The 20,624-nt window shown below is 42.3% G+C and overlaps 2 protein-coding genes and 1 long non-coding RNA gene across 4 annotated transcripts; 1 reads left to right on the plus strand and 2 right to left on the minus strand.

Annotated features, from left to right (window-relative positions):
• Positions 1 to 191: 191 nt before the first annotated feature.
• CHMP5 (charged multivesicular body protein 5) lies at positions 192 to 6,780 on the minus strand. The gene is made up of 8 exons (XM_081168629.1): positions 6,597 to 6,780; positions 5,437 to 5,541; positions 4,888 to 4,934; positions 4,016 to 4,109; positions 3,858 to 3,929; positions 3,365 to 3,473; positions 2,114 to 2,226; positions 192 to 772 (listed from the first exon to the last, which is right to left on the minus strand). Exons 1-8 carry the CDS (start codon positions 6,663 to 6,665, stop codon positions 722 to 724), a joined length of 660 nt encoding a protein of 219 aa, XP_081024755.1. The 5' UTR covers positions 6,666 to 6,780; the 3' UTR covers positions 192 to 721.
• Positions 6,781 to 7,544: 764 nt separating this feature from the next.
• Positions 7,545 to 15,661, plus strand: LOC308572506. Its single transcript, XR_014001782.1, has 3 exons — positions 7,545 to 8,060; positions 9,586 to 9,632; positions 15,334 to 15,661. It is a non-coding gene; the product is annotated as an uncharacterized lncRNA (long non-coding RNA).
• FH (fumarate hydratase) lies at positions 8,393 to 20,522 on the minus strand. Of its 2 annotated transcripts, none has more exons than XM_081168559.1 (10): positions 20,388 to 20,522; positions 15,667 to 15,801; positions 14,457 to 14,567; positions 13,604 to 13,780; positions 12,789 to 12,971; positions 12,406 to 12,571; positions 11,541 to 11,744; positions 10,673 to 10,800; positions 9,694 to 9,847; positions 8,393 to 8,585 (listed from the first exon to the last, which is right to left on the minus strand). In XM_081168559.1, exons 1-10 carry the CDS (start codon positions 20,499 to 20,501, stop codon positions 8,443 to 8,445), a joined length of 1,515 nt encoding a protein of 504 aa, XP_081024685.1. In that variant the 5' UTR covers positions 20,502 to 20,522; the 3' UTR covers positions 8,393 to 8,442. The 2 variants fall into 2 exon arrangements, with proteins under 2 accessions (XP_081024685.1, XP_081024686.1); XM_081168560.1 differs by lacking the exon at positions 20,388 to 20,522 and adding an exon at positions 15,950 to 16,089.
• Positions 20,523 to 20,624: the final 102 nt, after the last annotated feature.

The following is a 20,624-nucleotide window of genomic DNA, read 5'->3' on the forward strand; positions in this document are numbered from 1 at the left end:
CAGGCTTTTTGAAATTTGTGGATTCCGAAACACATAAATAGTTCCCATGCAGAAATGGAAGAAACCATAGTTTCACAAGCACCTGTACCAGCTGGAGACCAATGACATCAAAAAGTTGACATCTTGATATTTAACAATAACTGAGACAGAAGGAACTGCACCTTAAAAAAAAAATAATAACACTATAGAGATCAAGCAACCCTAAACAGTATATAATTTAGGTCAAAATGGATTGTACAATGTAATCTCCTTTGCTTCTATTTGTTACTCAGCTACATTTAAGGGCTATAGCAAATATATCCACAATAAATGGCAAATGGTAGCATTATTAGAAAATATGCATGATTAAAGCAAGCACAATAAAGTTAGTCTAAGAAATACCATCACAGTGCCCTTTGTAGTCCGGAGAAATATAAATCAAAGAAAACCATAAATAGCCCAAAGTAATTTTCAGAATAATACTACAACACTACAGGAGTGATGAAGCCAAATTTCAGAACTTGTGAACAGATCCCACTGCAGGAAAGAGTTGTACCAATTTCTTGCTGTTAATACAAAAGCTAGTAATAAAATGTCTTCAAAAGGAGGGGAATTTGTCACTCATTCACTCTACATTCTGTTATGTAGTGATATCAAGTGGTACTGGAAAGCTTTATCTGCACCACCCATGGTATTCTTCTTAAGAAAGATGAAAAGCAGCAGTCCTTCTGAGCTAGAGAAGTTATGTTGCAGGGATCTGTGGCAATCCAAATTCATCCACCAGTACACCATCCTATGAGAGGAAAAGCAAACAATTGTGGTTAATAGTATAAAGTATATAAAATATGTATGTTAATCTTACTGTCTATATCCTGAGATATCAGCGCCAGCAAACAGTGAACCTACCAGTGCATCCACACCACAGGAGCCAGTTGTTTATTAATATTTCATCAACTGTCATTCTAACACACTCAAGGAGGCTAGCAACAAAGGCTGATATTATGTTTGCTTGGCAAAGATAATGTAGAAGGACAACAGCTGGCAAGAGACCACCATTTAACAGGATTATCTATAATACAACCAAGATTTAGTTTGAGAATAGCCAGAGAAATATTTCATTTTGTTTTCATATATAAATGGAGGAAGAGTCAGCCTCATTTGTCTGCCCAGTGAAGGTGTAATATAAATACATGACCAGGGTGTTATACTGTGTCATAAATTTAAATTAAGCAGCAAATGGTACTTAGAAAATGTACATAACATAAAAGGTTAAGGCACAAGATCAATTTAAACAAACACTGAACTTTGCTCTGCACTAACCATAGTTGAGAACCCAAGCTATGATTTGAGCTTCCAGGGAAACCATGGTTTCAAGCTACCTGTCTGCTTTTATTTTTCCAGCCTCTCAGCTTTGTGGGTTTACTCCTATTTCCATGGTACAACAACCTTGAGGTGGCATGATGGCAATAGATAGCTTGTCAAATCAAACACTGTGCCAAACTACAGCTAGCCACAAACTGTGGTTTGCAAACTTACTTCATACCAGGGTTCTCATTCTGTCTTGCTGGCTGATTGCAAATCCTAATGATTATTCATTAAATTTATATACCACCCTTCATAAGACGATCACAGGGCAGTTTACAAAATAAAACCACATGCCAAACCATAGTTAAGTTTTCTTCAACATTGTTTGCCTTATTGCACTGCCCACAGCTGTTCACTCAATCAAATACATTACCTGGGAAAGGGCCATAACTCAAAGAACATGTTTTGCATGCAAAAGGTCCCAGGGTTTAATGTTTGGTATCTCCAGTTAAGGCTGGGAAAGATTCCTGCCTGCACCCCAGAGAACTGCTGGCAATCAGTGTAAGCAACACTGAGCTAGGTGGACCAATGTCCTGACTTGCATTATAATGCAGCTTCGAATGTTCCTTTGCACTTATACCGCTTAATTATTAGTACTGAAGACAGAGATATATTTCCTAATAAATATGATTCCCCCCCAAAGAGAAAAGAAAGAAAGAAAAGGATGAGGGCAATAAACCTATCCAAGCACTGTATTCTATCGGGTCTGATTTTGGTGACGCTGTTGTAAATGTATTGCGCATAATATGAGGTGGGAAAGAAGACTTACTTTGTTTTTTGCTTCAGTTGGCGTTCCTTCTGGAATTGATGGAACAGATGCAGCTTCATCCAGATAGGAGCTATCCTCATCAGCTAGAAGTTCATCACCTAGTGCCTCCAGCTCTAAAATTGTTGTTAGGACACAAAATGTCTATCACTAACAGGAAAACTGAGGATGGCTGAACTTGTCCCTGAACTTGAAATAGTATTTCAGTACCTATTGTACAGCACATAAAATGAACATTTCTGAAGAGATTGCCCTCAGATAGCATAAACTCTAATACTTAATTTATATCCCTCTTGAAGGAGCCCAGGAAAGCAAAAAGATCAATAATGTAACATCTTAAAACAAAATACACTTTAAAGATTCCCTTAATCTCAGGGTTGCCATGAACAGTGCCTTTCAGCCATCAACTGCCTAGTAAACAGGAATGTTTTGAGATTCTTCCTGAAAGTCAGTAACGAGGGACACAGATGCACCTCACCAATGGTTTATCAATTTGGACATCACACTAATCCTGGGGTCGCCAACAAGGTGCCCATGAGCACACCTGTGCCAACAAAGTTCTTCCCAGGCTCCTGCAGGGTCTTCTTCCCACCCCCAACCCAATGGCTGCTGATATGTTGTTTAAAGGAAGCCATATATTTTAGCCAACAAAATACACTTTTCCAGGCCTAACTGCAGTCTTCCTTCCTGAGGACAGTATTCACTCCTGCAGAAAATGTGTCTCCCTCCGCACCAAAAAAGATACAACAGAAGGCATATTTCAAGCCTACAAACCTAATCTCAATAGAGAAGGAACAATGTGAGGGTTGCAGGAGGGAAGGCAAGGAAAGGATCACGCAATTAGTCTGTAAAACAGTTTTGCATTGTGGCCAACGAAAAGCTTTTTTTCCAAGCTGAATCACTGCAGAGGATGATCTTCATGGAGGTTGCAGCCAGGGAGGGAAGGTCGACATTTGTTACCCAAACGACACCCTCCAGGAAGACCATCCCCTGCGCACAAACAACAAAAAAAGGCCTGGGGAGAAAAGTGAAAACTTTTTTCAAACCCTACTTGCTGACAGAGAGGGGAGTGTACACAGTTGTGGTGTGTGCATGTAGTGCCCCAAACAGTCTCTCCAGTTTGCAAATGATCTGCAAACCAAAAAAGTTAAACGTCCTTAACCTAGTTTATATACAATGTTGGAATTGAGCCTGCCTTATCTGCCTGAACCCATTACGTCCTGGCTTTGCAGTTGGAATTAATTTGTAACTCACCTGCTTCCAAGTCTTCCTCATCAATTTCGGGGGTTCCATAACTACGACCCAACGCTTCCTGAATTTCACTAGCATCTTCCATCATATCTTCTAATTGGTCTTGCAAGTCCTGAAGTTTATTATGAAATATAAATCCAAATGACAGGAGGTAAGAGGTCTATTTGATTGTGAAACAATGGTAAGCATTCATTAGGTCCTATTTATTTGCCTAAAATGAACAAAATCTTTTTAATTAACTTGACTGGTATGCAGTTCAGATATACATTCTGCATTTTGCCTTTCTTTTTTGCTCACAAAAAGTTTTGGCCTCAAAAACAGTTTGGCTCATACAAAATACTACTGATAATATTTATTCCTTGGGACAGATATAAAAATAAGACACATTCCAAAGGGAGGGAGAGGCATTATAAAAGAGGTTCTCTAATTCAGATTTAAGTGTAAACATGCTTGTAGAGTCATCAGTGATTATTTTTCATGTAACACTGAAACTTACCTCAATCTGATCTATTTTTACTTGCTTGTAAGCCTTTTTCATTTCCTTCGCTCCCAGTTTCATGGCATCAACCTAGAGAAGTAGCCAGGTAAAATATTAAGACCTACTATAACACATACATAAATACAAGTAAAAATTTAAATGAAAACCAAAGTTACCGTTGTTTTTGTATCTTTCAGAGACTGGATGGTATAATTGGCTTGCTCCATATTGAAAGACTGTTGAGCGAGGTTATCTCGTTGGTTTTCATACCTATGGTCAAGACACAAAGCTTTCAGACCCTGAGTCACGGTAACTCACAAACTAGAGCTGCTGTCTGTTCTCCATTCCAGAGATTACTGTTATTATTATACTGTATATTTATTTATACCCCACCTTTTTTCCATGACAGTGGATCAAGAACAATGTATGAAATTTGAAGTTTGATCCCCAAGAAAGGAAAAATTGTTTTTTTAAGTGGAAAGCAACAGCTCATCCTTTAGCATCCTCTTTGCATGTGCCCTTTAACTATGACAGTCATACTACTAGGTGACACCAACTGTACTGTAGACAACTTTATTCTCCAGTTTCAAATCAGTGAAGGAAGAAGGTTGAGCTGAAAACTGTGAAATGGGTTGCTTATCCTCCGTATGTCCAAGGAACATGGCTCCTCCTACATATTGAGTTTCCTCCCAATGCCCCATCTTGTTGTCCACTTACATCTCTCTCTCTTTCTGCCAGCAGGCAATGGTGCAGCTGGCTGGGACTGAGGCCGCAGCCTCTGCTAGAAGTGGAAGTAGGTGGCTGTGACTATAGCCAGGAAACACCACAGTGTGAGAAACACCCCATTATAGCAACTTAGGGCTGGCGGGGTTGCTCTTCCTTATTGCCACATTCTCTGCATGAGCCATAGAACTTGGGGAATGGTCGAGTAGTGGCAATGATAGTCTAGTTAACTAAGAGAAGCCAAAAGTTAAGGGCATGTGTTTCCACTCCTTTCAAATTAATACTCCGTTTCAAAAAATAAAGTTGAAGAGAGTATGTAACTTACATCCGCTTCTGTTTTAACACTCTCAGGGCTTTCTGCTTTACCATGTTCTAGAGAAAAGGTAAAAATCAGATGTCAATGCCAAGGATTAACTTCTGAGTGCAACATTTAAAAAGTCAAGATTGCTAACTTTTAAGATTTATATACCATCTTTCCACACCAACATCCAAGGAGGTTTACAAGCACAAATGAGAATGTACTTCATGCTGAAGTCTACCCAATGAACCAGTAAAATTTGCAAGCTAAATAACTAATAACTCCCTAGTATTACTTACTTATATATATTTTTGAACCCATCCTTCCTCTATGTTTCCCCACCTACTTCCTTTCATCCTGAAAACCACCTTGTGAGGTAAATCAGAGAGAATGTCACTGGCCTATGGCCACCCAGTGTGTCTTACACATTAGGTATTTCTTGAAGCCCTGCATGGCACTGGCCTCAGACACTGATAAAACAATTGTGGACATTCACCAACATTTTTAAAAACCTGGAAAACTAGTTTTCATGTCACATGGCTCGAGTGGCCTCACCCTAAATTGTTCACATCTTACCTTTGCAGGCCCCTCCCTCATTTTCTTCATTTGATCTTTGTATTTCACCAGTTCTGCATCAAGCCTGGAAATTTTCTTGTCAATAGACTCTGCTCTGCTATCCACCTTTAGCAAAATGAAAGATGAGGAAGAGGGGGGGGGGAGTTCAGTTATGAATGACGAAACAATCAGTACTCTCTCTAGCCAGGCAAGTAACATTTGGAAGCATCCCCCTACCATGGAATGGTACCACACATGCCACTTGGGGCAAGAGGTAAGTGGGGACCACCACTGCTCACTCACCTCTTTAAAGAAATCTAGTTGCTATATATGTAAACAAGCAAACTTCCTTTGCCATGATCTTGGCTTGGATCCAAAGAGCTACATAAGCACATCCAAGGGGAGGAATACGCCCAGTGAGATATTATCTTCAACACCTCCCTTTCAATGGAGGCGCAGGCTGCAGCTATAAAAAAGGCGGCATTTTTTCATCTCTACCAAGCTAAGCAGTTGGCTCCTTACCTCTCTTGCCCTGACCTAGCCACTGTGATCCACGCGAAGGTCACCTCCAGGCTTGATTACTGTAACTCACTCTACGTGGGGCTGCCCTTGAGACTAAGGCCCTGCGGGATTTGACATCTTTCCATAGGGCCTGCAAGATGGAGGTGTTCCGCCAAGCTTTTGGCCAAGGCACAGTCTGACCCCTCTCTCCTGAAATCTTCGTAGAATAAGTTGTTAATCTGCCAGGGTATGTGTGTTTAAATGCTTTTTAATGCTTCTCTCTCTCTCTCTTTCTGTTTCTAGTTGTCCTTATTTTTACCCATAAGTTGTGTTGTAAGGGGGACAAGGCATAGTAGAGATGTATTAGTAGTAGTAGTAGTAGTAATAATAATAATAATAATAATAACAATAATAGGCGGCTTCCCTTTCGGTACCCCTTCTAGCGCTCTGCGATCTCTCTGGAAAGCTCAGACCCTGAAGCAGCAGTCGGGATCAGGTGATCCACTGGCGATGGGGGGCCGTGATCTACTTTCTACCCCCTCACTCCCCCCCCCCATTGTCAGGCCTGGCAAAGCGAAGGCTCCGCATCATTCCTGCGGGACCCCGAGGTGGGGGGGGGCTGTAGGCTGGGTTTCTATAGCAACGGGACGGAGCCCCGCCCCCGAAGCAAGGGCGCCCACCGTGCCGATGCAGTCCGTCAGGTTGGGAGGCGGCGCCTTGGGCTTCGACTTTCCGAAGAAGCGGTTCATCTTGGCGGGAGGCGCCGCGGGACGAGCAAGATCGCAACGGGGGACCCTCCGGGAAGAGCGACGCCGCCGACAGCAACACCGAACCCGGAAGCAACCGGCGGCGCCCGCCAATCAGAAGCGCGGAAGTGGGGGAAACAGGGGTGCCACGTGATGCTTTACGTCATCGAAAGCGACGCCTTAAGGAAAGGCGGAAGGAAGGAGCCTCGCGCAGACGAAGCGACGCGCCCGCCCTGCCCTCGGGGGAAGGGGCTCGGAGGGCGGGTCCTCTGTTTACACTATATATGCCTTATTTATGTGCTGTTTATTTATTGTTGCCGTTTGCTTGTACAGCCCTAGAATGACGGGGTTGTGCCTTATTGAAATACCGTGGGTGGGACACGAATACGTTCTGTTATGGGAATCCGACCTATGGAGAGGGGGAGAGACTGTTTGGCAATGATCGAGGAATGTTGTTGATAATATTATTATTTATCGCATTAAGATATCCGGCCTGTTTTTCTTCAAGGAGCTCAAGGTTCTCTCTGCCCCCTCCCTTCCTTCTCAGTTAATCCTCCACAACTACCCTGTGAGGTAGGTTAGGCTGAGAAAAGGAAGCGACCGTGGCCCAAGAGCAAAATCAGCGAACTTCACGATGGCCGAGTGTGGGGGGCGGGATTCGAACCCTGGTCTCCCCTAGGCCAGAGCTGGACACTTTAAGCACTGTGGCACCCTGGCTCTCAAGCAGACTAGTTTGAGTCTGTCCCGAACCCTCTCTCTCAGCCTCTTTGGACGAGCTTTGCTTGTATTATGTTGAGGCTTTTCCTAACCACTCTCTCCACATATAATGTTCAATATGCCTCTTTGTCACAGGGAGTAAACCAGTCTTTTTCAACAGTGGGCGCCAGTCACAAAATGGCTGCCAGAGAGTGGAGCAGAATCAAGCAGTTTGTATGCTGTCACAATGCTGCAGTGGAGCTTTGCAGATATTCAGAGCGGCCCTTGGCACCTGCTTTGTATTGTGCTGTTCTTCTCCCAATATTGTATTCCCTACCACCATCTTCCAAGAGATCACTCTCCCCCACAGTGATGGAGTAAATGTCCTGCAGATGAGTGACAAAAGCATAGGTTGGCTCATCACTGTCTTGCAGCAAACATGAAATACAATTCAGGTTTCTAGTGCACCTTTACATTGTTAAACATAGTTCTCTCTCTTGATTGTAGAAGTTCAGCAACAAACCTGGAGGAGGAGGAGGCAGCTCTTCTGAGTTCTCAGATGAAGTTCATTTATAACAATGATAAGAGCTTTCTCAGTGGTGGTGCCCCATTTGTGGAATGCCCTCCCTTTATGGGTTCATCAGGCACCAACACTTGTTTCAGGATAAAGCAAAGCTATACAGTGTCGGTGCCTGTCTAAGGGTAGGGGACATCATTCAGCTTTTTAAAGAGTGTTTTAACCTCTACTGCACTTAACTGCCTCTGTGTGCTGGTGTTTATGAATGTGTATATTTTTAGTAAATACATGTTGACTTTAGCATGTTACTGATTTTATGAATGCAAACAGCCCTATAAATTCAACTTTGCAATAATCTGAGGGACCGTTTTAAAAACACTGCTGTCTGTAAACAAGACGCATTTTCATCAGGACATTTGAAGTACATACAAAGTTATATACCTACCATAGAAGGCCCCACCACTTCAGAGACAAAATGCAACTGCTGGTTTCATAACAGAAACAGATGATAAAATGGTTTACTTTATACAATTTATTTATTTTCTGTTTGTACTACATTTGTCACAGTTACTTAGGACCCAACATATCTTCTGGCTTTACCCACTGATCAAATTGTTCTGATGTTAGAAATCCGAGCTTGATAGCAGTTTCTTTTAGTGTCGACCCTTCTTTATGTGCCGTTTTGGCAATCTTTGCCGCCTTGTCATAGCCTAATGTAAAAGTCAGTCAGTCAGTTCCATTTATTATGTTTAATGAACAGCCTTTACACACATAATGCAAAAGGAAAAGTCATCTGAGATAATTTTTAGGTCAATGAGAAACCAAACGATGAAATCACCTGCTTTCTAAACTTAACAGTAACCGCTACTACAGTGGTACCTCTGGTTACGAACTTAATTTGTTCTGGAGGTCCGTTCTTATCCTGAAACTGTTCTTAACATGAGGCGCCATTAGCGAAAGTGTGCCTCCCGCTGCACGTGCTCCTCCAGCATGCAATTTCCACTTGCTTCCCAGGGCAAAGTTTGCATCCGGGAGCAACTACTTCCGGGTTAGTGCAGCTCATAACCTGACGCGTGCACAACCAGAAGCGTTCGTATCCAGAGGTACCACTGTGCTATGTGTCCTTGGGAGCATGTGGATGCTGCTCATGAAAATGCAGACAATGAGACCTGTAGCGTAATGACATCTACACTGCACACTGAATCCCTAGTGGAAGAGGAGAGAGCCTGAGACAGCGTTGCTATTTCAGTGACAGCCCTTTATCTATCAATACATTCATTTGGGCCTCCACTCCAAAGAAGATTGTCTCTGAGCAGTCAACATCACACCAATTACAAAGTACTGTATATTAATGTTGCAGCTACTTCTAAGCAAGAACAGCTGTCATAGCTCAGCAGTGAAGCATCAGCTTCATGCAGGTTCAGTCAGCCACTGCCAGTCAGGGGAGCCCATTACTGAACTAGATGGACTGAAGGTCTGACTAGCTATATGGCAGCTTCTCATGTTCCAGGCCAGCACGCTGTTATGTTCCTCTCCTTTTTTTGCAATCAGTATCTGGGTGTTAGATTAGAATTCAAATAGTGAAACAGTTGTGTTAACTAAAGCTCTGGGAAGCTTGGCACAATTAATGCTCTTCCCCCTTTTATGACATTTCTATGTGTAGTCTTTACATTTCCCACTGGACCCTAACCTACCCTCCTTCCCCTACAGACGTACCAAGGCCAGCATTCCAGGTCTCTGGAAATCTGCTCAAGCAGGTAACTAGATTCATTTCAACGACTTCACATGAGTCAAGACTGGCATGTGTTAGACACTTACCTATGTGGGGATTAAGGGCAGTCACCAGCATGAGCGACTCACTCATTAGTTTGTTGATCCTCTCTGTGTTGGCTTGTATTCCAATCACGCAATTGTCAGTGAAAGAAACAGAGGCATCTCCTAAGAGTCGTGCAGAGTGTAGCACATTTTTAATCTAAATGAAATATTAAAATACAATTAAAAATCACTGGTTTAGAAGACTAGCTGCTATACAACATTTTCACTTTCTGTTCAATAAAAGTCAAGACGGCAATATTTAACCCTTTTAACACAACTGGATATGGAATCTCAGTAGCTGATATTTTAAGAAGCCTATAGTGAAAGCAACTGGTTTGTGGTTTTTTTGACAAGGACTCCAGAATTGCAGCTTGACAAAATAATAAACCAAGTTTAAAATTTTTATGCCCATAAGTTTTTTGGAACAACCCTAGCTCCCAGATTCACAGAGTTGGAAGGGGTTAGGATTGCATGGAAGTGTCCCTCCCATAGCACAGCCATTACTGTAGAAATCCCCCCACCTGTGGAAAGCTCAGTGGGCATGTGCCAGTAGGGATTTCCTCTGGCAGTAGCTGACATTAGTTTCCAACATGGGAAGTTCTGGGGATGTGGCAGGAGAGGCCTTGAATTGACTGGATCTAAGACTTGTTCAACAGGAAAGACCCCCTTTCCACATCCATAGCCTGCGGTCATTTCCACTTATCCACACACTAGAACCAAGGAAGATTGGGAGGGGAGGAAGTCAACAATACAGGCATCGGGATCCCATGGAAGTAGCCAAACATTTCTTTTAAATGGTAAGATAAGGCTTTCAGGCTAGCCACTCCTGTAATGCAATGCTAGGGCCCAAAATTAAAATGAGCTCATGCATAAGATGCGACTCCAGCAAAACTCAATTACCCACTCATTACAATTATGAAGCCCCTCTAACCATGTGCTAAAATATGACATCTACGTCATGTAATTAGAACTTCAAACGTACAATCATGGGTTTAAAGACGTTCAGCTCAAAGTGGCCACAGCTGCCTCCTACAGTAACAGCAACATGATTCCCCATCACCTGAGCTGCCACCATGGTTATAGCCTCACACTGAGTAGGATTCACTTTTCCTGTAAAAAGCAGGGAGGGAGAGAAGAGAAGAAAAAGTCCTCAAATTAGTATCTCTCCAACTTTTAAAAAACCATTCATTTCTTATCTTAAAGGGAACTCTTACAAATGAGCCACTAAAGTATTATTTAAAAGAAATAGTACCAAAAAAACCCCCAACCCTGGATGTGATCATACAGAACCTGGGGCACATTTATGTAGATGATAGAACACTGAAGATTCTACTGAAAGCAAATAGCTCCAAATGGCATGGTTTCAAAGGCAGATCTAATTACAGCAATAATTTGAGAAAAACAATTACCGTAAGATAAAATACTGTGTGCCAAATGTAAATCAGTCCTCACTTGAATTCAATACATGCAATTTATGCAATATGCAAGTTATGTTAGCAGTCTGCAACTAGAATAAATTGTGCAAAAATACAAACCTGATATGGTTCTAAATGTTGGAACATCTGCCAGAATTATTGAAGACACAATAATATCTACTACTCATGAATAATCTGTTGCCACAGCTTTTCCAAATGACCTTGATATTCAAGAGCAAAAGTTCTATATAATTTTTTGTGTCAGTACAGCCTGCTCCACCCGATTTCCATACACTGGCAGCAAAAAACAGTACTGCTTACATATATATTTGAAGGCAAAAACTGAAAAATATGTAAAGTTGTACGTTAAAATGTATGGTCAAAGATGCTAGCTCATTACTTACTAACATAAAATTAACAAAAACCACATTGTACCTGGCATAATACTGCTTCCAGGTTCATTTTCAGGCAAGATTAGCTCCCCCAAACCAGATCGAGGTCCAGAACCCAGGAAACGGATGTCATTAGCTATCTTCATCAGGCTGCAAGCCACGGTATTCATTGCCCCACTCAGTTCAACCAGGGCATCGTGAGCAGCAAGGGCTTCAAATTTGTTTGGAGCAGTAATGAAGGGCAAGTCTAATGAAAGAATGATATATATATATACATGAGCATCCCATCCATCGACTTGCATTTGATGCACATACTGATAGCTCAAGTACTCTTAAAAAACAAAAACGTTTTATATCGACCGTTCACGTTAATATCAGCTCTGGGCAGATATCTATAAACAAAGTTAGGTACTCTTATCTCCAAGGGCTCCCAGGCTAATAATTAATGGGCAAAAGAAAAGAGTTTATTAAATACAAAATATCTAATTACCTACATTAAATCTAATGCTGGAAACCGGGGTGTTAAGAAGGTATTGCTACAATTAGACCATTACCCTCCAGTGCTTCAGATCCCAATGCTCCTATGTCCTCCCCCAGCAGTTAAAAATCTTTGGGTGGTCCATTTGAAGAATATAGTTCAAGCTTTATCTGTTCATAACCTTGTTGATGCAGGAAATGGCAGGCTGATAAATCCAGTCACCAGCTACCTTTGGTACAGCAGAACTCCAATGTACAATGAAGCTTAGGTAGATGAAACACGGAGAGAAGGGGCTACAGAATATAGCACTGCTTTTTCTTTCTAGAAAAGGCAGTTACTGTCCCATTTCTTTTGCTTTGTTGTTTCCTATGACAATTATATTTCAATTCTCTAAGAGGCTATCAGAAGTTTCCTTCATGTCCTCTCTTACTTGTAAGTGCAGCCACCTTAGCAGCCACCTTCTCAGCAAAACCAATTCTTGTATTCAGTCCTGTGCCAACAGCAGTGCCACCAGCTGCCAGCTCATAGACCCTTGGCATGGCTGATTTGATCCTAGTGATTCCATATTTGACTTGTTGCACGTAAGCACTGAATTCCTTCAAAGGAGAAAAAAAGAGGGATAGCCAAACAAGATCATATTATTGTCCAGATGATTCTCATTCCATGTGAGAATTTAACATAAATGAGCAACTTATCACTAGTCAAAGATATGCCTTTTGACTGGAAACAAAGTTAATGTTTGCAATGAGTCCCCCCACTCCTTCCAAGAGAAAAATAGAACTTTCATACAGTATGTCAAAATGTTTTTTTTACCTGCCCAAGGGTAAGGGGAACTGCATCCTGTGTATGAGTACGCCCAATTTTAATAATTTTGGAAAATTCTTTTGATTTGGCATCAAGGGCATCCTGAAGCTTCTGCAGCCCCGGCAACAGCACTTCATGAACTTCTTGTGCAGCAGCAATATGCATTGCTGTTGGAAACGTGTCATTTGAGCTCTGAGAAGATGCAAACACAAGATGCTTGTTATCTGAACATCTCTTTTACTGTTTATCTGAAATCAAACCTTTATTAGGCATTATGCAAATAAAACCGTACTGTTTATCTGTTCCTAGACTGCTCAATGTAGGAAAACACTCAAAAGCATGTAAAAAGGACACTTCCTCCTATTTATGATGCCACAACCAGTAGCAAAATCAGGAACACAAATCCCAAGTCCCAAACTTGACACAGTATAGGTCAATTAATGGAAAGAAATTCCATATAGGTAAAAAGGGGATGATTTTATGTACACACAGTATGTGACATTCGGATGTAGCAATCAATTAGTGATTCCCTTATCACTGTTTATATGCAGCAACACAAAGAGCAATTCCGCATCCCAAGCAAATAATCATCTGATAAGTTTTAAAGATCGGATGTTCATAGTTTGTTCATAGTTCATAGTTTATTTTTGTTCAAGAATGTTTTGGTCATTGGCAGCATGCCAACAACTGAAGTGATATTTCCCCCCTTTGAAACACCTTGCACCTAGTCAAACAAAACCCATTTGATAAATATTTTGACCTTTTAGTAGATAATATGTAATGTAAACACACAGCAAGAATATTTGGAAGGAGCACATAGTGACCTGGCTTTTATTAACATGGTCGTTCGGATGCACCGGGTCCTTGCTCCCCAGTTTACCTCCCAGTATCTCAATGGCTCTATTACTGATGACTTCATTAACATTCATGTTCGTCTGTGTTCCAGATCCAGTTTGCCACACCACTAGAGGAAAATGATCGTTCAATTTACCTTCAGATACCTACAAAAACACATTTATCATTGTTACACATTGTTTTACAGCGCCATCAATTTATATGAAACACTACTGAACTACTAAATGAGATAACATTGAACAGACACTAAATAATCTTTAAAGCTCTAGGTTTAAAATCCATACTGTACACTTAAAACATTCAGTTTCTGTGATGAGGTGTGTTTACACCCCACTACATGCTTCTTCCTGAAAAGAGTCAAGCAAACCTTATATCATCACATACCTCTGCAAAATATCTTAAATAAAGCAGGATGATTCGAATGATCCAATCTAGATAGGTTTTTCTGCTGTGTTAACTGTTTCAGACTAATTTTAGCATAAGCAAAGTACTAGTCAAAAAAATATTTAAACACTACCACAAGGAAGGCTTACACGAAACAATGATACTGGAAAGAGCCCGACGAGTTTTTTAACTAGTTACGAGGCTGTTTCAAAGAGCCTGCCTCACTCTTTGCCACTTTGCATAGTGTCTGTGACAAGTATCATGCAACTGACATTGGGCAGCACCAAACATTCTGACCAATGCAAAAGGACCATGGGAACATTATTTGCATCTCAGGCTGATGAAGGCATTATCATTTTGAGAAGACAAAATATCTGCAAAGAATTCAGTACATCAATCCTGGTTCAATTATGCAGAGCTTTTATATTAAAATATTACCTCATCTGCTGCCTTCACAATGGCATTGGCAATCTTTGGCTCCAGGCCATAATCTTGATTTACTTCAGCAGCTGCTCGCTTTAGGATACCAAAAGCTCTTATTACTTGGACCTAAGATTTTAAAAAATAAGAATGGTGATATTGTACATGAATATAAAATAGAGGAAGCCATTTTAATTGCATTATTTCCTTCTAAACAAGCCCAATTGATACAGCCAGGCATTCTTATCACTTCCCACATTGTACTCTATTGATAGGACCAAAAATTGTTGCAGTTATATGTGAATCAAAAAAACAATATTAACCAGTAAGAAAACATACTAGGGCAACACATTCTCCCATCAGTCTCAACTTTCAAAATAGAAGATTTTTGTCAAAAATCAACCTCTTTCAGTTCTAAGTGATATTATACTGCACGAGACACCAAGCTTGCTTTTAGAGCACTGGCAAGAAACAGGATTGACAGTTCACAGATAATTATGACAGCTGGCCAGGGTATACCACCTGTCAGTCATCTTGATACCGTAATCATGTCAGGTGCTTCCCCTTGTGCTTACAGTAGCGATGCAAGTGCAGATCCGAGAGAGCTTCCTGAGAGCACTGAGTGCTTACAGTGTGGAGAGCCAGTGTGGTGCAGTGTTTAAGAGCGGTAGACTCGTAATCTGGAGAACCGGGTTCGCTTCCCTGCTCCTCCACATGCAGCTGCTGGGTGACCTTGGGCTAGTCACACTTCTCTGAAGTCTCTCAGCCTCACCTCACAGAGTGTTTGTTGTGGGGGAGGAAGGGAAAGGAGATTGTTAGCCGCTTTGAGACTCCTTAGGGTAGTGATAAAGCGGGACATCAAAACCAATCTCTTCTTCTTCTCTTCTTCTTACAGGAAGCCCACAGGGATCAGGCATGCTATGAAGTTCTCAGTGGTGAACTTCATAGTGTAGCCAGTAGCAACCAGCTTCCTGAAAGGGCCAATCGGCTGGTCGGCACTGACAGCAAGTCTCCTTTGCCAAGCAACAATTGGAAGCACTTTAAGGCACCTAATTCTACCTTCACAGCAGCATTTCTACCTGCCCCACTCCTGATGTCACATATAATGTCAGGTGTGGGGCAGGAGAGAATTGTTAGGGGGAAATGGCCTCACCAGCCAAGTTGGGACCCATGCCAGAGACTCTCCCACGCCTGTTGTAGAGAATAAATTCAACTTTGAATTACTCACTGGCATCCGTTCTGTTGCTCCACCAATCTTAAAATTCATTGTGGATCTCACAGTCTGTGCACCGTAATACTTGTCATTTGGAACTTTGAGTTCACCAAAGGTATCATATTCTATTCTAAATGAGTCCTGACTGGCCTGAGGAAGGGAAAAAAATCAAGAGTTAAAATGAAGAGACCGCTCTCCTAGTAACAATAGAAACACTTAAATGTTAGCACAGAATGCCAGAAAGTTACTGTTTTTAAAAGTATCTTATCAGAAAAGGCACCAGGGTCATAATACACACCATGGTTCAAATTCTGTGGATCAATGGGCAGAAGCAGAACCAAAAAGAAAACTCCTGCTGCTAGGAGCCAGAGTTCTGTGATCAAACTAGTTCCCTGAGCCCAATAGGGAAGTATTTAGATGTAAAGTCCAAAAGCACCCTCTCCCCAGCTGCATGGGAATCTGATTTTGAAACTGGTGGGAGGTTCAGAAGTAGTTGGTGATTATATCATGGGTTCAAAGGGGGTGGGGAGTCAGCAATTATCCTAGGACAGAAGAACAAGGGCCTCGCATAAACAATTCTATGGATCCTAGCCAGGTAATGGAAGAGTTCACCGTTAGAACATTTTATTTCTGCCAAAAAATACGTCTAGTAATGTGATTCTGCTTGAACAATAATTGAGCAGTAACAGAATCTTATGTACAGGAGACAGCCTTGAAAGTGGGGCACATTTTTCTTTCAGTCTTCAGAAATATATATATATTTAATTTAATGATATGCAGGCCACATCTGCTCTATATATTTAAAGCAGTATCATATCACTTTAAACCTTCATGGCTTTCCCCCAAATAATTCTGATTCCTGGGAAATGTACTTTGTTAAGTGTGTGGAGAGATAGATAAAATCTTTATTTGCGTCAGCCACAAACCATAGCAAAGGAATCAAATACAGTAAGATACAGATATAGCTGGATGGCTGGCTATACAAAATATGTTCTGAAAATTTACAACTGTACAAATGAAAGAGTTAAAAACTGTCCTTGACCACAAATAAAACATGAACAGAGAGCTGTTAGGAGAGCACTATTCCCTACACAGAGCTACAACTCAATCTCTCTTCCCAGGGATCTATTACTTAATAAGGTTTGCATCATTTCCGCTGTCTAGACATCCTGCTCCACTCTAGTCATTTTAGTTAGGGCGAATAGGAAAGCTCAAGCAAAGCATGTGATCAACAACACATACCCAGAAATCCTGTCCACATTTCTCAGGCTGAACAAGTCGAAAGCATGACAAGAAGAGAAATTCCATAGAGATGTCCAAAATTAAGCTGGATCCACCAGTCTTTGGGATGGACCATTCTGATCAGGTTATCTCAAGTAGTACACACTTTCACAGGGACAATCGATCATGCATATAGGTTTGTAGAATTGTTTTACCTCTCAGCCACAGATTTTACTATGAAGTTCTTACAATTTGCTGTTCTCAAACTCCGATAACAATACCAAACAGACATGTTTCTCCATTGTGCCTTTTTGCCAAGATACAGTTCAGAGGTCAAACAACTTAACCACATTTGTACTTTTGCCTTTTAAATATTAACTGTTGTGACGTAAAAGATTGCATCACAAATTACATGAGATTAGCAAGGTTTATTGGAAAATGCAATTGTTGTAAGTTTAACTTTCAAATACAGTGGTACGCTTCAGGTTACAGACTCCGCTAACCCAGAAATAGTACCCAGAAATAGTACCTCAGGTTAAGAACTTTGCTTCAGGATGAGAACAGAAACTGTGCTCCGGCAGCACAGCAGCAGCAGAAGGCCCCATTAGATAAAGTGGTGCTTCAGGTTAAGTACAGTTTCACGTTAAGAATGGACCTCTGGAACGAATTAAGTACTTAACCTGAGGTACCACTGTAATTTAATAATAATAATTAGCAGGATTTTGAATCATTATTTTTGGGGAAATAATAATTTTTCTCACTGCTCTACAATAAAAACATCAGTCAATACTGGACTAGTATCAGATAGTGAGAAACAGACCTCTTACTGCAAACAAAGGAAGAGTTATCTCTGGCTCATTTATGATATATAGCTTAGCTTTAAAGAAACAGAATAGTAGTGACAGAATACTCATAATATATGTTCAATATATTAAGCCATAGTAAATGTGTCATAGCATATATTTAGTGATATATCTTCAACACTGCTATAAAGTCACACAGTTTTAAGGCACATTTCTAAATGCAATATTGTTATTTCAGAAACTTTGGGAAAATGTCACACTATTACTAAGTCATGGGAATGTGTGTTGGGGTGGAGGAGAGACATCAAGAAAAGGGAAGAGACACAAGCCACAGACTTGTCCAGAGTGATTGTGTCAGAGGTTGGAGAATTACTTTCAAAAGACTCCATTTCCTACAACCAAGTTAATGTAAAGGGATTTTTAAAATAGCATCTTAAGTAGCCTATTTAGCTTAGAAGATCAGAATGTTAAGCTGTAATGAGTTTCTAACTCTCCCTCAGAAAATAATGTTCAATAAATGTCAAGAACTAGTGTGACCTGTCACTCAGTCGCTGGAACAACTGCTGCATTTGTTACTGTTATTGTTACATGTTATTGCTGGACAGTTATCAGGAAGTGCTCATCTACAACTGTATGCATGCACAGCCTAAACAAATAGCCAAAAAGAATTAAATGCTGATGAACTGATGAAAACGATTATTTCATTTGACAGTTGGCTGGAGCAACAGTGGCCAAGAGGTCGAATCTAGCCTTATCAGTCCCCAGTGATGTAGTGTAGGAAACCTTGTGTGGCGGGGGGGGGGGATCAATTTTCAGAAATACATCACTTCAAAAATTAATTCCTAACACAATGAATGGATACAACCCCATTCAAACTGGGCAATTTCAAAGCTGTAGTTAACTTTTTTAGATTATTATTATAAAAAAATTGAATGCACTGCTCTGCTTAAAATCAGAATGTTAAATTTTCTATGCTTCATTTCCTTAAAATTCATTCCATGTATGGTATTCTCATCTTAAAATATAAGTATTAAATAAATACAACTGTACTTTACTAAATTGGTTTTTAATAAAATATTTCAGTTTACATGGCGTACCAGAATATTAATATACAGTAGTGAACTTTTCCTAGTTCTACCAACTAAGGGGCTCACCCTACTTCAAGTTAAGTTGCTCAGAGGCAATTATAACATTACCATTAACACTGAAGGTGACCAGAAGAAACCCCCACAAACAGGGAGGGGAGGAAAATCAGAGCTTCTGTATCTTTTTAAGGGGGTACAGAATACTCTGCTTTTTAAGGGAGCCCATACCCCTACTGCATTCCTGGCCAGAATAATGTCACAGTTCACTTGGGTGAACCACCAGCCTTGGGGCCAAGGGACAACAGAGGTTTGTGCCTGGAAGAACTTCACAGCAGGGGAAGGACCAGCAGGAGCAGGAGCAGGTGACCTGCCTGCAACCGCCAGCATGGCTAAAGGTTGAGGGTGATGGGCGCTTTGGTCCAGCAAACACCAGAAATATTCTTGTAGTAGTGGGATGAAGTGAGACTTGAAGCAGCTCACACTCATGCAGCCCAATCCCACTCACTTTCCCTAAGAAACAAAGGTTACAGTGGTACCTCGGGTTAAGAACTTAATTCCTTCTGGAGGTCCGTTCTTAACCTGAAAATCTTCTTAACACCACTTTAGCTAATGGGGCCTCCCACTGCTGCTGGAGCACGATTTCTGTTCTCATCCTGAAGCAAAGTTCTTAACCCGAGGTAATATTTCTGGGTTAGCAGAGTCTGTAACCTGAAGCGTCTGTGACCCGAGGTACCACTGCCCCATGTAATGTAGTTTTGTGTTTTTATGTTGTGAACCTTGGATGGTTAACAGCCGCCACCACCGCAGGCCCTTAAAAACAAGGTACTTTCATATTCATCTTTACTTGGAGGCGTAGCAGTGGCGTAGCGTGGGTTGTCAGCACCTGGGGCAAAGCAAGTAATTTGCGCCCCCTAACCCGTGGATTTGCGCCCCCTAACCCTAACCCCCAGATGTTGCGCCCGGTGCGGCCGGCCCCCCCTGCACCCCCCACGCTACGCCACTGCTTGGAGGCAAGCCTCCCTCTTCCCAAGGGGGCCACTTCCCAATTCAGAGTGCTTGGCATCCTAAGGAGGGGAGCAGCGCTGGATTGGGGACGCTGCTGGCGGTTCCCACGCACAGGGCGGCAAAGGGGCGCAAAACTGAACAGATCCGTTGGAAAAAGCACCTGTGCCAAAATGAATAATTGCGAAAATGCGGGATATTTGAGGGAGGGGCCGTCAAGTGTTGCCCTCGCCCAGGACGCCACTTGAAGGAAGCAGCCGGGGGCGGACGCGGGTTGGAATCCCGCCCGGCCTTCCTCTCAGCCCGGCCTCCCTCACAGGGTTGTTGTGGGGGGTAAATGGCGGGGAGCCCCGCCCGCCCCCCCCCCGGAACTCCTGGGAGGGAGAAAAAGGTCGGGACAGGAATGCGAAAGCGGCCACAATATAAGCCAATTTATATATGTGGAGAGAGGGAGGGAACCCTGAGGCCGCGCCAGGCCCACCAAGGCGGGAGGCGGGAAGGGGCCCGATCCTCCGCCGCGCAGGAGGCGCCTGTCCCGCAAGAGGCCGGCAAAGGTCACCTCTGCGCCCTTGCGCCTCCCTCCCTCCCTCCATTGCGCGCGCAGCGGGGGGGGGGCGCCGCTCACCATCCTCCGTGGCTGCGCGTGGCGGCTGCAGGTCGGCGGGCCCCTCTGGCGCGCGTGGACGGCGGCGCCCCTGGCGCAACTCAGGCGCTGGAGGGAGCGGAGCGAGCGGTACATGGCGGAGGCTGCAGAGGGAGGTGCCGCGGGCGGGAGGAGGGGGAGGGGGAGGAGGACGGAGTGGACAGAGTTGCAGCCAATGGGAGGGAAGGAAAGGAGGGTTTCGCCCGCCCCCATGCTACC

This window comes from Podarcis bocagei (genome assembly GCF_964188305.1).
Source record: "Podarcis bocagei genome assembly, chromosome: 13".
Taxonomy (NCBI): Eukaryota; Metazoa; Chordata; class Lepidosauria; order Squamata; family Lacertidae; genus Podarcis; species Podarcis bocagei.